The 12819-nt window shown below is 42.9% G+C and overlaps 1 protein-coding gene across 4 annotated transcripts in view; it reads right to left on the reverse strand.

Moving 5' to 3' along the window:
• Nucleotides 1-12819, reverse strand: part of KIAA1549L (KIAA1549 like) — a 204009-nt gene that overhangs the window by 99901 nt on the left and 91289 nt on the right. For all 4 annotated transcript variants that reach the window (XM_040328288.1, XM_040328289.1, XM_040328287.1 and 1 more), the window contains 2 exons: nt 8355-8414; nt 3013-3167 (listed from right to left, as the gene is read on the reverse strand). In XM_040328288.1, coding sequence (XP_040184222.1) covers nt 3013-3167; nt 8355-8414 — 215 coding nt within the window. The remainder of the gene's footprint in view (nt 1-3012; nt 3168-8354; nt 8415-12819) is intronic.

Below are 12819 nucleotides of genomic sequence, written 5' to 3' on the forward strand. Positions count from 1 at the left end.
GTCAGTGTGCTCGCCCCCTCCCTTGGGACTACATCCCTGCGGGGAGAAGCTGTGAAAGCAGGAATGTAGTCCCAAAGGAGGGGGCGAGCACGCTGACTAACCCCCAGCCAGAACGGCTCGGATGATGGGGGCAAGCTTACTGAGGAGGAACAGGAAGTGAGAAATTTATAAAAAAAAAACATTTCGAAGGGAAATCGAAGGAAAAGGTAAGTGAACCAAAAGAACCAAAAAAAAAAAAAAAAACCTTTACAACCCCTTTAAGGCACGAAATACATGACTAGCACACCAGGGAACTCCATAAAAGGCTCCAACGATTTATTGGTTAACACATAGTCAAAACAAAAGGATTCGCCCTGAGACTTTAAATGAAGTGGGTAACGTTTCCGCCAGTAAAAATAACATTAATTGTATAGTATATAATTTATTCAAGTAACATTGTTTACATGCGTAAAGTAAAATTGTTACATACATACAGGGGAGGGCTGGGCTGGGGGGCAGGGTGGCAATTGCCTCCCAGGCCGCCCTGACTTATGGCCGGCAGCAGCTGTCTGCTACCATTTTCTTTTTTATTCTGGTCTAGAAAGTTGGGTCGGGGGCATGGCCACAGCGGCCGACCACTAGCTGTTGCATTCCGGGAGTTGTAGTCCACGCTCAAGCTCCTGGTGGGTGGAAAACAAAGCAGCGCAGAGGACACTACAACTCGCGGATTCTTGGAAGCAGGGTGTGCCAGGGAGTCGTGATGCAGGGCTGGGTGCTGGCTGCAACTTGACCCCAGGACCAGGAGCATTACCCCCCCCCCCCCAGGAGGACCTACTGAGATCACTGTGGTGAGAGAGAGAGAGAGACCCTGACACCCATAGCTGACCACCCCACCCTCCCCTCATACACCCCATGTAAACTGCCCCAGTGATCAGGTTGCATTGATGGGCACTGGAGTTGGCTGCACTGGTGAGGCTGCATTAAAAAACCAGATGGGCCATGGATGGTGAGCTGATTCGGCGGTTCAATGGGCCAGTTGATTGAACTTGCCCCCCAGGCCTAAGGCTGCCAGCCCTCCCCTGCATACATAAATAACACCAACAATTGCCAATTGAAACGATACATAAACAATAAATATTAGTACACAAGTATAATAGGGGCCGCACACTTGTAGCCATGGTCAAGCTCAGTGGTGAGTATGGGGACCCACAACCCCTCCTGCCCTGTGCCTTTACAACTAATACTGTGCCAGATTGCCAAACTTATATACTTGTTCATCCTAGGTACAGTGTAACCCACGCCTGAAGAGCGAGCTGGATCTTGCAAAACTAGGCTAGTCTGGTAGTACGATGCCCGTGTACTCTGTCCACTATTATACTTGTGTACTAATATTTATTGTTTATGTGTCGTTTCAATTGGCAATTGTTGGTGTTATCTATGTATGTAACAATTTTACTTTACGCATGTAAACAATTTTACTTGAATAAATGATATACTATACAATTACTGTTATCTTTACTGGCGGAAACGTTACCCACTTCATTTAAAGTCCCGGGGCGAATCCTTTTGTTTTGACTATATGTAACAGGGATGGAAGTGTGTTACTGGGGACACCAGACCTTTCCTCTTTTTTCGTTTATTGATTAACACATCACAACAGAAGATAGCAACATTTCAGAGCCAGGCAGGACCTCTTCATTAAGCTTATTCGTCACTTGCCTGATGAAGGGGTCCTGCGTGGCTCTGAAATGTCGCTATCTTCTGCTGCTTTTATGGAGTTTCCTGGTGTGCTGGTCACATATTCCTTGCCTTGAAGTCACTATAGCACCCACTCACTCTTCAGCCATTTTCCGGAACGTGTGCATTGGGGATATTGGGGGTTACTTACTAAAGGCAAATCCACCTTGCACTACAAGTGCAAAGTACACTTGGAAGTGCAATTGCTGTAGATCCGAGGGGGACATGCAAGGAAAATAAAAAACAGCATTTTAGCTTGCACATGATTGGATAATAAAATCAGCAGAGCTTCCCCTCATTTCAGATCTACCCCTCCGATTTACAGCGACTGCACTTCCAAGTGCACTTTCAGTGCAATTTCAAGTGCACTTTGCACTTGTAGTTTGCACTTGTAGTGCAAAGTGGATTTGCCTTTCGTAAATAACCCCCAGTGTCTCCTGATTGCAGGTCCTGGCTACACGTAAAAAATAAAGACTTTGGGCCAGATCCTCAAAGGAATTACGCCGGCGTATCTATGGATACGCCGCGTAATTTCAAAGTTCCCGCGTCGTATCTCTGTTTTGTATCCACAAAACAAGATACGACGGAATCTGGGCTTGATCCGACAGGCGTACGTCTTAGTACGCCGTCGTCAGATCGTAGGTGCATATTTACGCTGGTCGATAGGTGGCGTTTCCGTCGAATTCCGCGTCGAGTATGCGAATTAGTCCGGCCGGCGCATTTTTTTACGTCGTTTGCGTTCGGCTTTTTTCGGCATATAGTTACCCCCTGCTATATGAGGCGTATCCTATGTTAAGTATGGCCGTCATTCCTGCGTCTAATTTTGAAAATGTTACCTAGTTTGCGTAAGTCGTTCGCGAATAGGGCTTTGCGTAGAATGACGTCACCGTCGTAAGCATTGGCTTGATCCGGTTTAATTTCGAGCATGCGCACTGGGATACCCCCACGGACGGCGCATGCGCCGTTAAAAAAAAAACGTCATTTACGTCGGGTCACGACGTATTAACATAAAACACGCCCCCATCACATAGATTTGAATTGCGTGCCCTTACGCCGGGAGAATTACGCTACGCCGCCGTAACTTTAGAGGCAAATGCTTCGTGAATACAGCACTTGCCTCTCAAAGTTGCGGCGGCGTAGCGTTACTAGGATACGCTACGCCTGCATAAAAATAATATCCGCTACGTGGATCTGGCCCTTTATTTGTTATCCACAGTAGACAACATTTCGGTTTATTTTATGTAGTATCTTGCAAGTAATTTGTTCAGTTTTAATATTTTGGAAATAAGAACCAACCTGCACAGTGTAGCTCTTCACTGTAGTTGCTCTTTTAAATCTTCTTGATTGTTGACTGGAAAGTTGAAAGAGCGTGGCCAGTCTCTCTTCCATTAGTTTGGCAAAACTTTGGTTATTTGGCCACTGTAACTGGGATTCGGGCACCCCCTGAAGGACTGTAGAGAAGAGAATTTCAAGAATAAGTTACATCTTAGTTGTGTTACATTGATATAGCTCTAGAACTAACCCTTATTTTCACAGATAGAGATATAAGAAAATGATGTCCCTCACATACATCAGAATATGGGAAACTTCTATTGCGCCGTGGGATTTAAAGCTCATGTAAACTCAATCACTAGAACAATCATTCTCAACCAGGGTTCCATAGAACTCTAGGGTTCCTCCAGAGATTTTTAGGGGTTCCTAGAGCAATTCTTGCCTCTCAGATAAGTAACCACTGACACCAGTAACCATTTTCGCTATCTTCCCAATGGACAAAAGTGTAAGCCGCATACACACGATCGGAAATTCCGACAAGAAAACCGTGGATTTTTTCTGACGGAATGTTGGCCCAAACTTGTGTTGCATACACGCGGTCACAAAACTTTTCGGAATTTCCGGCCGTCAAGAACGCGGCGGCGTACAAGATGTACGACGAGCCGGGATCAATTAAAGCGGAGTTCCACCTAAAAATGGAACTTCCGCTTAACCCACTCCTCGCCCCCTTACATGCCACATTTGGCATGTAATTTTTTTAGGGGGGCAGTGGGGGGCTTCAGGAGAAGGGGACTTCCTGTCCCACTTCCTCCTTCCGCCGAGGGGCTGGAAAGGCGATTAGCTTAATCGCCTTTTCACAGCCCCTCCCTGTAGGCGAGCGCCTGTCCTATCGGACGGTGCCGCGCCGCTCGCGCATGCACAGTGCCGCTGGCGCATGTGCAGTGGGTGCCCGGCCGTGAAGCCGAAAGCTGTCACTGCCGGGTGCCCACACTAGAAATGAAGACGCCGGCCGGCGAGGGGGGGCGAGGAGCGGAGCCCCGGCCGGCACGTCGCTGGAGCCGTGGAGCAGGTAAGTGTCTGCTTATTAAAAGCCAGCAGCTACACTTTTTGTAGCTGCTGACTTTTAATGAACTTAAAAAATGGGTGGAAAACCCCTTTAAGTTGAATAGGCAGTTCGGCTCTTCTGCTTGATTCTGAGCATGCAGGGCCATCTTTAAGGCAGGGCAAAAGGGGTAGCTGTCCTGGGCCCTGTCATTGTTGTGGGGCCCAAAGCAACTGCCTCATACTTGCCAACTAGTTTTAATCCTTTGCTGTGTCCTGATATCTCAGTGTGAAGTGCTAATACTAATGCTGCCCAGCTCTGCCCTATTGTTGTGTACAGATGACTCACAGACCCAGTGTTTACATGTAATTAACCGTCAGCCACATGTAAATAGAGGCAGCATTCATACGTAAATAGCTGAGGCCGGCGGCATTCATATGTAAAAACAAAGTGGAATTCATATGTAAATAAAGGCAGCATTCATATGTATATCAATGCCCCTCTGCAGTGAAGAGATGATGTGTTGTAACCTCTAGCAACCAATTAGTGAGCAGTATTACTGAACAGTGATCTCTAGCAACCAATCAACTAGAATAAATCATGTACTGCAACCTCTAGCTACTAATCAGTGAACTTGAGCTGTAATGTGTGCTGTAACCTCTAGCAACCAGTCAGTAAGTGGCAATGATATGCTGTAACCTCTGGCAACCAATCACAATCACTGCCTGATCTGATACAGTAAACTGATTTTAAGTCTAGCCGATATTTATTGTATGTCTCAGAGCAGGTGGAGAGCAAAATTGCATGGGGGGGGGGGCAAGAAATTTTTTGCCCAGGGTCGAATCAACATTAAAGACAGCCCTGCATACATTTTTTTTTTTTTTTGCACATCAGAATTGCATACAGAAGAGTGGATTTTACGATAGGAACTTTTTCCGTCGGGACCTGCACACTGGCAGCAATTGATGAGCGCAGTGGTGGCAATTGATGGGCACACTGACAGCAATTGATGAGCACAGTGGAGGCAATTGATGGGCACACTGGCAGCAATTGATGAGCGCAGTGGTGGCAATTGATGGGCACACTGGCAGCAATTGATGAGCGCAGTGGCGGCAATTGATGGGCACACTGACAGCAATTGATGAGCACAGTGGAGGCAATTGATGGGCACACTGGCAGCAATTGATGAGCGCAGTGGTGGCAATTGATGGGCACACTGGCAGCAATTGATGAGCGCAGTGGCGGCAATTGATGGGCACACTGACAGCAATTGAGGAGCACAGTGGAGGCAATTGATGGGCACACTGGCAACAATTGATGGGCACAGTAGCTGCTTTGATGGCACAGTGGCGGCAATATATTGGTACAGTGGCTGCGTTTGATGGGAACAGTGGCTGTGCTTGATGGGCACAGTGGCTGTGCTTGATGGGCACAGTGGCTGAGCTTGATGGTTTTTTTCTCAGTTTGTTTGCGCCTCCCCCCCAAAAAAATTTGAGCACCAGCCGCCACTGTTTGTGAGCGCATTCCCAATACATGGCAACCAAAAAGTTATATTTCACACCAGTGCATTGCATTGCATTTGCCCAGCGCTGAAAAAAGGGATGCACTACTTTTTTTAATGCAACACATTCACATGCATGCAACCACGTATAAACGCAACTCACTGCAAGGCAAATCAAGGCAGCTTTCAAAGTAATTCAATCAAATTTGGTTGTATTTTTAATGCGCCCGCCGCTATTTATTTTTATCACAAGTTCCCCCATGCCTCTGTGCACGCGGTATCTTTGTTACACCTAGTTGCCACGCCAACCGAACCTAGCAGCTGACATTTACTTACTCCTGAACCGAGTTTCCTGATTGCAAAACATGAAGGGATTCTGAAGTGCCGTAATCATCTTAAGTACAGCAAATAAAGCCGGGAATGTTTGTGCGATGACACCGCTGTGTTCAGAATGGGATTGCTGTTTGTTTACCAAGAAGGTAAATGTACTTCTTATGTTTACTTAGGTATTGCATGAAAAAATGACAAGAATGCGCGACGGACAAAGACACTAATTGTTCTCTATAAGTTTCCATTCAAATGAAACATTCATGAAATGTAACAAGATGTATGTATGAAATGTAACAATCTTCCAATATATTTATATATCTTTCTTTGCAGGTGTCTGTTATTTAACCACTTCCGCTCCGAAAGATTTACCCCCCCCCCTTCATGGCCAGGACATTTTTTACTATATGGCACTGCATTAATTTAACTGACAATTGCGCGGTCGTGCGATGCTGTACCCAAAAAAAAGTATGTCCTTTTTTTCCCCAAAAAAATGTATGTCCTTTTTTTTCCCCCAAAAAATGTGGGGCAGATCCACAAAGGAAGTACGCCGGCGTATCTACTGATACGCCGGCGTACTTTCAAATTTCCCGCGTTTGTATCTTTAGTTTGAATCCTCAAACCAAGATACAACGGCATCTGGGTTAGATCCGACAGGCGTACGGCTTCGTACGCCTTCGGATCTTAGATGCAATACTTCGGTGTCCGCTGGGTGGCGTTCCCGTCGTTTTCTGTGTCGAGTATGCAAATTAGCTATTTCCGACGATCCACGAACGTAGGCGCGGCCGTCGCATTCTCTTACGTCGTCTCTAGTCGGCTTTTTCCGGCATATAGTTAAAGCTGGTATTTCGTCCCGTATAGTTAGACTTGCCATGTTAAGTATGGCCGTTGTTCCCGCGTTTTTTTTTTTTTTTTCCGTAAGTCGTCCGTGAATCGGGATGGACGTAATTCACGTCTATGTTAAAAAAAATGACGTCCTTGCGATGTCATTTAGCGCAATGCACGGTGGGAAATTTAGGGACGGCGCATGCGCAGTTCATTCGGCGCGGGGACGCGCTTCATTTAAATGAAACACGGCCCCTAATCAGCGATTTGAATTACGCGCCGTTACGCCTCCAGAGATAGACTACGCCGCCGTGACTTACGGCGCAAATTCTTTCAGGATTTGAACCGAGGACAAGTATGTCACGGCGGCGTAGCGTATCTCAGATACGCTGCGCCGGGGCAGATCTTTGTGGATCTGCCCCTGTATGTCCTTTTTTTTCTTCCCAAAAAATGTATGTCCTTTTTCTTTCCAAAAAAATGTATGTCCTTTTTTTTCTTCTAAAAAAATGTATGTCCTTTTTTTTCTTCTAAAAAAATGTATGTCCTTTCTTTTCTTCCCAAAAAATGTATGTCCTTTCTTTTCTTCCCAAAAAATGTATGTCCTTTTTTTTCTTCCCAAAAAATGTATGTCCTTTCTTTTCTTCCCAAAAAATGTATGTCCTTATTTTTCTTCCCAAAAAATGTATGTCCTTTTTTTTCTTCCAAAAAAATGTATGTCCTTTATTTTCTTCCCAAAAAATGTATGTCCTTTTTTTTTCCCAAAAAAATGTATGTCCTTTTTTTTCTTCCCAAAAAATGTATGTCCTTTATTTTTCTTCCAAAAAAATGTATGTCTTTTTTCTCCCCAAAAAAATGTATGTCTTTTTTTTTTCTTCCCAAAAAAAATGTGTCCTTTTTTTCCCCCAAAAAATGTATGTCTTTTTTTTTCTTCCCCAAAAAAATGTATGTCCTTTTTTTTTCTTCCAAAAAAATGTATGTCCTATCTTTCCCCCCAAAAAATGTATGTCTTTCTTTTTCTTCCCCAAAAAAATGTATGTCCTTTTTTTTACCCAAAAAGTGTATGTCCTTTTTTTGAAAATAAAATGTAAAAAAATGTATGTCCTTTTTTTCCCAAAATGATATGCGAGTACTTTGGATTACGAGCATTCTCCTGGAACGGATTATGCTCGTAATCCGAGGTTCCACTGTAAAAACTGACCATTGCAAAAACACCCGTCAGTGGTAAATGGTTTGTCTCAAACCCCTAACTGCTACATCTGCATTGTTCTGCTGAAAAACAACAGACTTACTTGCTGAATCACCAGATAATAATAAAGGAAAGAACGCCCAAAAAAAGAAAATAAATGCAGCCATCATATGTAAGAATTGGTAAGCTGCAATACAGTTTTCTTTTGGGTTGAATACCGCTGTAAGTCATCAGTTTACATGTACAGACTAGAATGTGAATTTATAATTCGGTAATGCCATAAGCAATAGAGGTTTATCCTACAAAGACAAGGCTGCTTTCTATGGGTTACATTCGATTCAATCCTCAATAAATAAGCCTCTCGGCTGGTGGAGTTGATAGTATAGTATGGAGAATAGTAAGCCTAAACGTAAAATGGGATATTAAAGTCATTATTAAAAATTGTACATCTCTATATTTAATATTATATTTATAAAAGAAGTTACCTGTGGTCACCCAGTAGCTCATTGTTGGATTTGAGATGTCAAGATTTGGATAATATAATGCTAAAAAAAAATAAAAAAATAAAAAGATCTGTTTATCTCTGAATTTTAATATATAAATTGCCAAATAACATTTATTTTAACATTTTCTTTACATATTTATATACCTATACAGTAAAACCTTGGTTTGAGAGTAACTTGGTTTGAGAGCGTTTTGCAAGACAAGCAAAATGTTTTAATACATTTTGCCTTGATATACAAGCGATGTCTTGATATAAGAGTAGCGTCATGTCACAACTGAGTATAAAAAAGAAGAGAGGTGCCTCTAAGTGTAGCAATATGGTTACATTTAATGAAGATGCAACATTTAGCAACTTATTGCTACACTTAGAGGTGCCTCTCTTCTCTTTTATACCCGGTAAAAAAAAATGCTTTGATATACAAGTGCTTTGGATTACAAGCATGTTTCTGGAACAAATTATACTTGCAAACCAATGATTTACTGTACTGCCATATTTATATAGTGCTGCTTTACAAGGAGCTTACAATCTAATTTGACTACTACAGTCATACAGACACATGTACATTCTAAGAAGCCAGTTAAAGTGGTTGTAAACCTCAGACATGAAATATGAACAAAGCACATCCCCTCATAGTGTGCCTCAATTAATCCTGACACCAAGAGAAAAAAAGTGACAGAGTAGCAGTGGCTGCTGGTGCTCCATTATATTTATATATATATATATATATATTTATTTTTTTGGGGGGGGTGACAAACAAACCCACCCACTTGCCCACCAGGTCCGCACTTACCCCATCCAGGTTTCAGGCGACCTCCCCAACTTCTCCTGGCCAATTGGGTCAATCCGCCAGACCCGCCCCCCCCCACCAGCACTGCCCAAACACACTATAGCTTGGATGATCTTGGTTTGGAACTGTGTGTGCGCAGTTCCGAGCCAAGTGTCACAGCCACATTTTTTACTGGCAACCTTTTTCTATCACTGGCATTTACTGCCAGGAGAAAAGTGCCCAGTTTTTACTGGCTGCCAGTAAAAATACTGACGGTCACCCCTGTGCGCCTTATGGACCGTACGCCGCTGCAGAGTGGTGATCTCCAGCACACAGCCTATGACTGATAGCCTCAGCTCTGTTCCTGTGTGCTGTGCGAAAAGGGGGGGGGGGTGTCCCTGTATTCTCATAAGCTTTTAGAGCTCTCCTCACTGGTGTAGCTTCTCTCTCCGTCCTCTGCTTTTTGAAAGCTCAAACAAGCTTTAAAAATTCTGGACTTTGAGAAGAGCAGCAGATAAGCAGGTACAACTTTATGTAGGACAATTTGTTTAATCTCTGTGTACAACCTGATGCCAGTAATTTTACTGGGTATATATAAGGGTTTACACTTTAAAAAACTTGCCAAATTATAAAGTCTGTTTCTCTGTTCTTGCTTTGTGTTACAGGTTATATACATTTCCTGGTAATATACAATGAACTTTGGATCACCTCATATTATGATAAACATAACATAACATATGATAAACATGTCCAAGCTCTAGATATGTAAATAACCTGTAACACAAAGCAAGAACAGAGAAACGGACTTTATAATTTGGCAAGTTTTTATCTGTAATTCTGTTAATTTTCACTGAACATTAAAAGAGGATTGCTCAGCGCTGGATTAACTCTGTGTGGCAAGACTGGGCACAGATGATAGGAAATCTTATTCTCTACATTGTGACATCAAATTTTTTTGGGGGGGGTTTACATCCACTTTAAGCTATTGGAATATTAGGGGAGTAACTCTGAAAATCTGGGGGAACCCAAAAAACATTATACATGCAATCTTCCTATTCTACCCCAGAACCCCACACTGTCAACAAAGAGTTCTAACCATCTCTCCATCAAACTGAACTATTATTAAATAACATATAAAAGTTTATCTATTGTAAGATCTTAGAGATATTTATTTGCATAAAAGGCAAAAAAAATAAAAAATGTGTGGCGAAGGGTTAAAACCTCTGTTAGGGTTTTTTTCTGAATGCACAAAAGGAAGTGCAAGGAAATTGCTCTAGAGAAGTAAAAGTGGAACTAAACTCCTGCAGTCAGCATTTACTATTATTAATTCTTATGCTGCAAGCATTCATAAATAGATACGAACGTAAATTATTTTTACTTATTTTAGACTTTTTTTTTACATTTCTTCAGTTGCTCCTTGGTTTCTTTCCTTGGCCAAAATGATGTAATAAATCCCAGGAGTCTTGAATAGCATTTTTTTTTCTTTTATCTGGAAGAGGGGAGGAGGGGCTTTCTCAGCTAAACGCACCCTCCTGCCTGCTAGTGTTGCTCACGAATATTCGTATTGCGAATATTCGGCTCGAATATGGCATATTCGAGTATTCGCGAATATCTCGAATTTCGCGGCCAATATTCGCTATTCCGAATCTAAAAAAAAAATTGCGAAATTTCGCTAATGCGAATTTATTGCGAACAGTTTGCGAATATTTTTTTTTTTTTTTTTCTGATTGGCTCTGATGCAATAGTAGGGCGGAGAAAGTATTCTCGAATATTCGGAAATCGAATATTCGGAATATTTTATCAAAAAAAAAATGTTGTGAAATATTTTGACAACTGTGGTAGGAGAACTCTGATTGGCTCTGATGCAAAAGAAGGGCGGAGAAAGTATTCGCGAATATTCGATTTCCGAATATTCGCAAATACTTTCTCAAATTTTCGCAATTTTTAATTTTTTTTTTAAATATCACGAATATTCGATTTTAGCGAATATTTCACGAATATTCGGCTATATATTCGTGATATATCGCGAAATCGAATATGGCGTATTCCGCTCAACACTACTGCCTGCATGCCTGAGCTAAGGGCAGATGGATTCCAGGAAGTAAATGATACAGGAATCCTCTGCCCTTACTCAAGATGACTGAGGCTAAAAATGCTAAGGGGGGGGGGGGGGGGGGGTGTTCAAAGTGATTACTCAAAAAAAAAAATCATGGAGACATGGGTGGACATGGGTGGATGGGCAGAATTTATGTGACTATAAAACATAACAGCACAAGTGTCCCCATTGGATGTTTTCCCCTCTATCGATGTTCTGGTGACAACTCAAAATTTGAAATTAATTAGCATTTTTAGTTATGGTGACAATAGTCAGTTTATTCGGATGCAGGATGTGTGAATTCAGGGACACGCACCGCACACCCATGTGGGTATAAAATTAAGAGCACCAATGTCTGTGCCTAAAAGGCCTAAAAGGGGAATCCCATTGACAGCAAGTGTTTGTGAGATTTCCCCAATGGTACAAAAAAAACCTGGCAGAGGTTGTAACCCTACTCCATCCAATGAATTAAAAAAGGTTTGCCTATACATACAGTAAGGAAAAAAAGTATTTGATCCCCTGTTGATTTTGTACGTGTGCCCACTGGCAAAGAAATGATCAGTCTATCATTTTTTAGTAGGTTTATTTTAACAGTGAGAGACAGAAGAACAACAAAAATATCCAGAAAAACGCATTTCAAAAAAGTTATAAATTTATTCGCATATTACCCGATTAAGTACCGTCTCCTGTACATTTCCGTCGGCAGAATGGCACGGCTGAGCAAAGTAACGTATATTTACGTCACTTTGAAATTCCCACCGTGTGGGTGCGCGCGCGCCCCTGCCGCGAGCTCTGTGACTGTGCCCGCGGGACCCGCGGACTCGATGTCCGCCGGTGTCCCGCGATCGGGTCACAGAGCTGCAGAACGGGGAGAGGCAAGTGTAAGCAAGCATCTCCCGTTCTGCCTAGTGACACTGTCACTGATCGTATGTTCCCTCTCATCGGAAACAGCGATCAGTGACGTGTCACTCGTAGCCACGCCCCCCTAACAGGATCACTCCCTAATGTCCACATAAAATAGGGGATAGTTTTATGGCATTTTTATTATTATTATTTATTTTTTTTACTAGTAATGGCGGCGATCTGTGATTTTTATCATGACTGGGACTTTATGGCGGACACATCTGACACTTTTGACACATTTTTGGGATCATTGTAATTTTTACAGCGATTAGTGCTATAATTATGCACTGATAACTGTGAAAATGACACTGGCAGTGAAGGGCTTAACCACTAGGTGGCACTGAAGGGGTTTCAGTGTGTCTTAGGGAGAGATGAGGGGAGATGTGGACATTACAGTGGGGGAGATGACGTGGACAATACAGTGGGGGAGATGAGGGAAGATGTGGACATTACAGTGGGGGAGATGGGGGGAGATGTGGACATTACAGTAGGGGGGATGAGGGGAGATGTGGACATTACAGTAGGGGGAGATGTGGACATTACAGTGGGGGAGATGAGAGGAGATGTGGGCATTACAGTGGGGGAGATGAGGGGAGATGTGGACATTACAGTAGGGGGGATGAGGGGAGATGTGGACATTACAGTGGGGGAGATGTGGACATTACAGTGGGGGAGATGTGG

This window comes from Rana temporaria, chromosome 11 (assembly GCF_905171775.1).
Source record: "Rana temporaria chromosome 11, aRanTem1.1, whole genome shotgun sequence".
NCBI classification, from domain to species: Eukaryota; Metazoa; Chordata; class Amphibia; order Anura; family Ranidae; genus Rana; species Rana temporaria.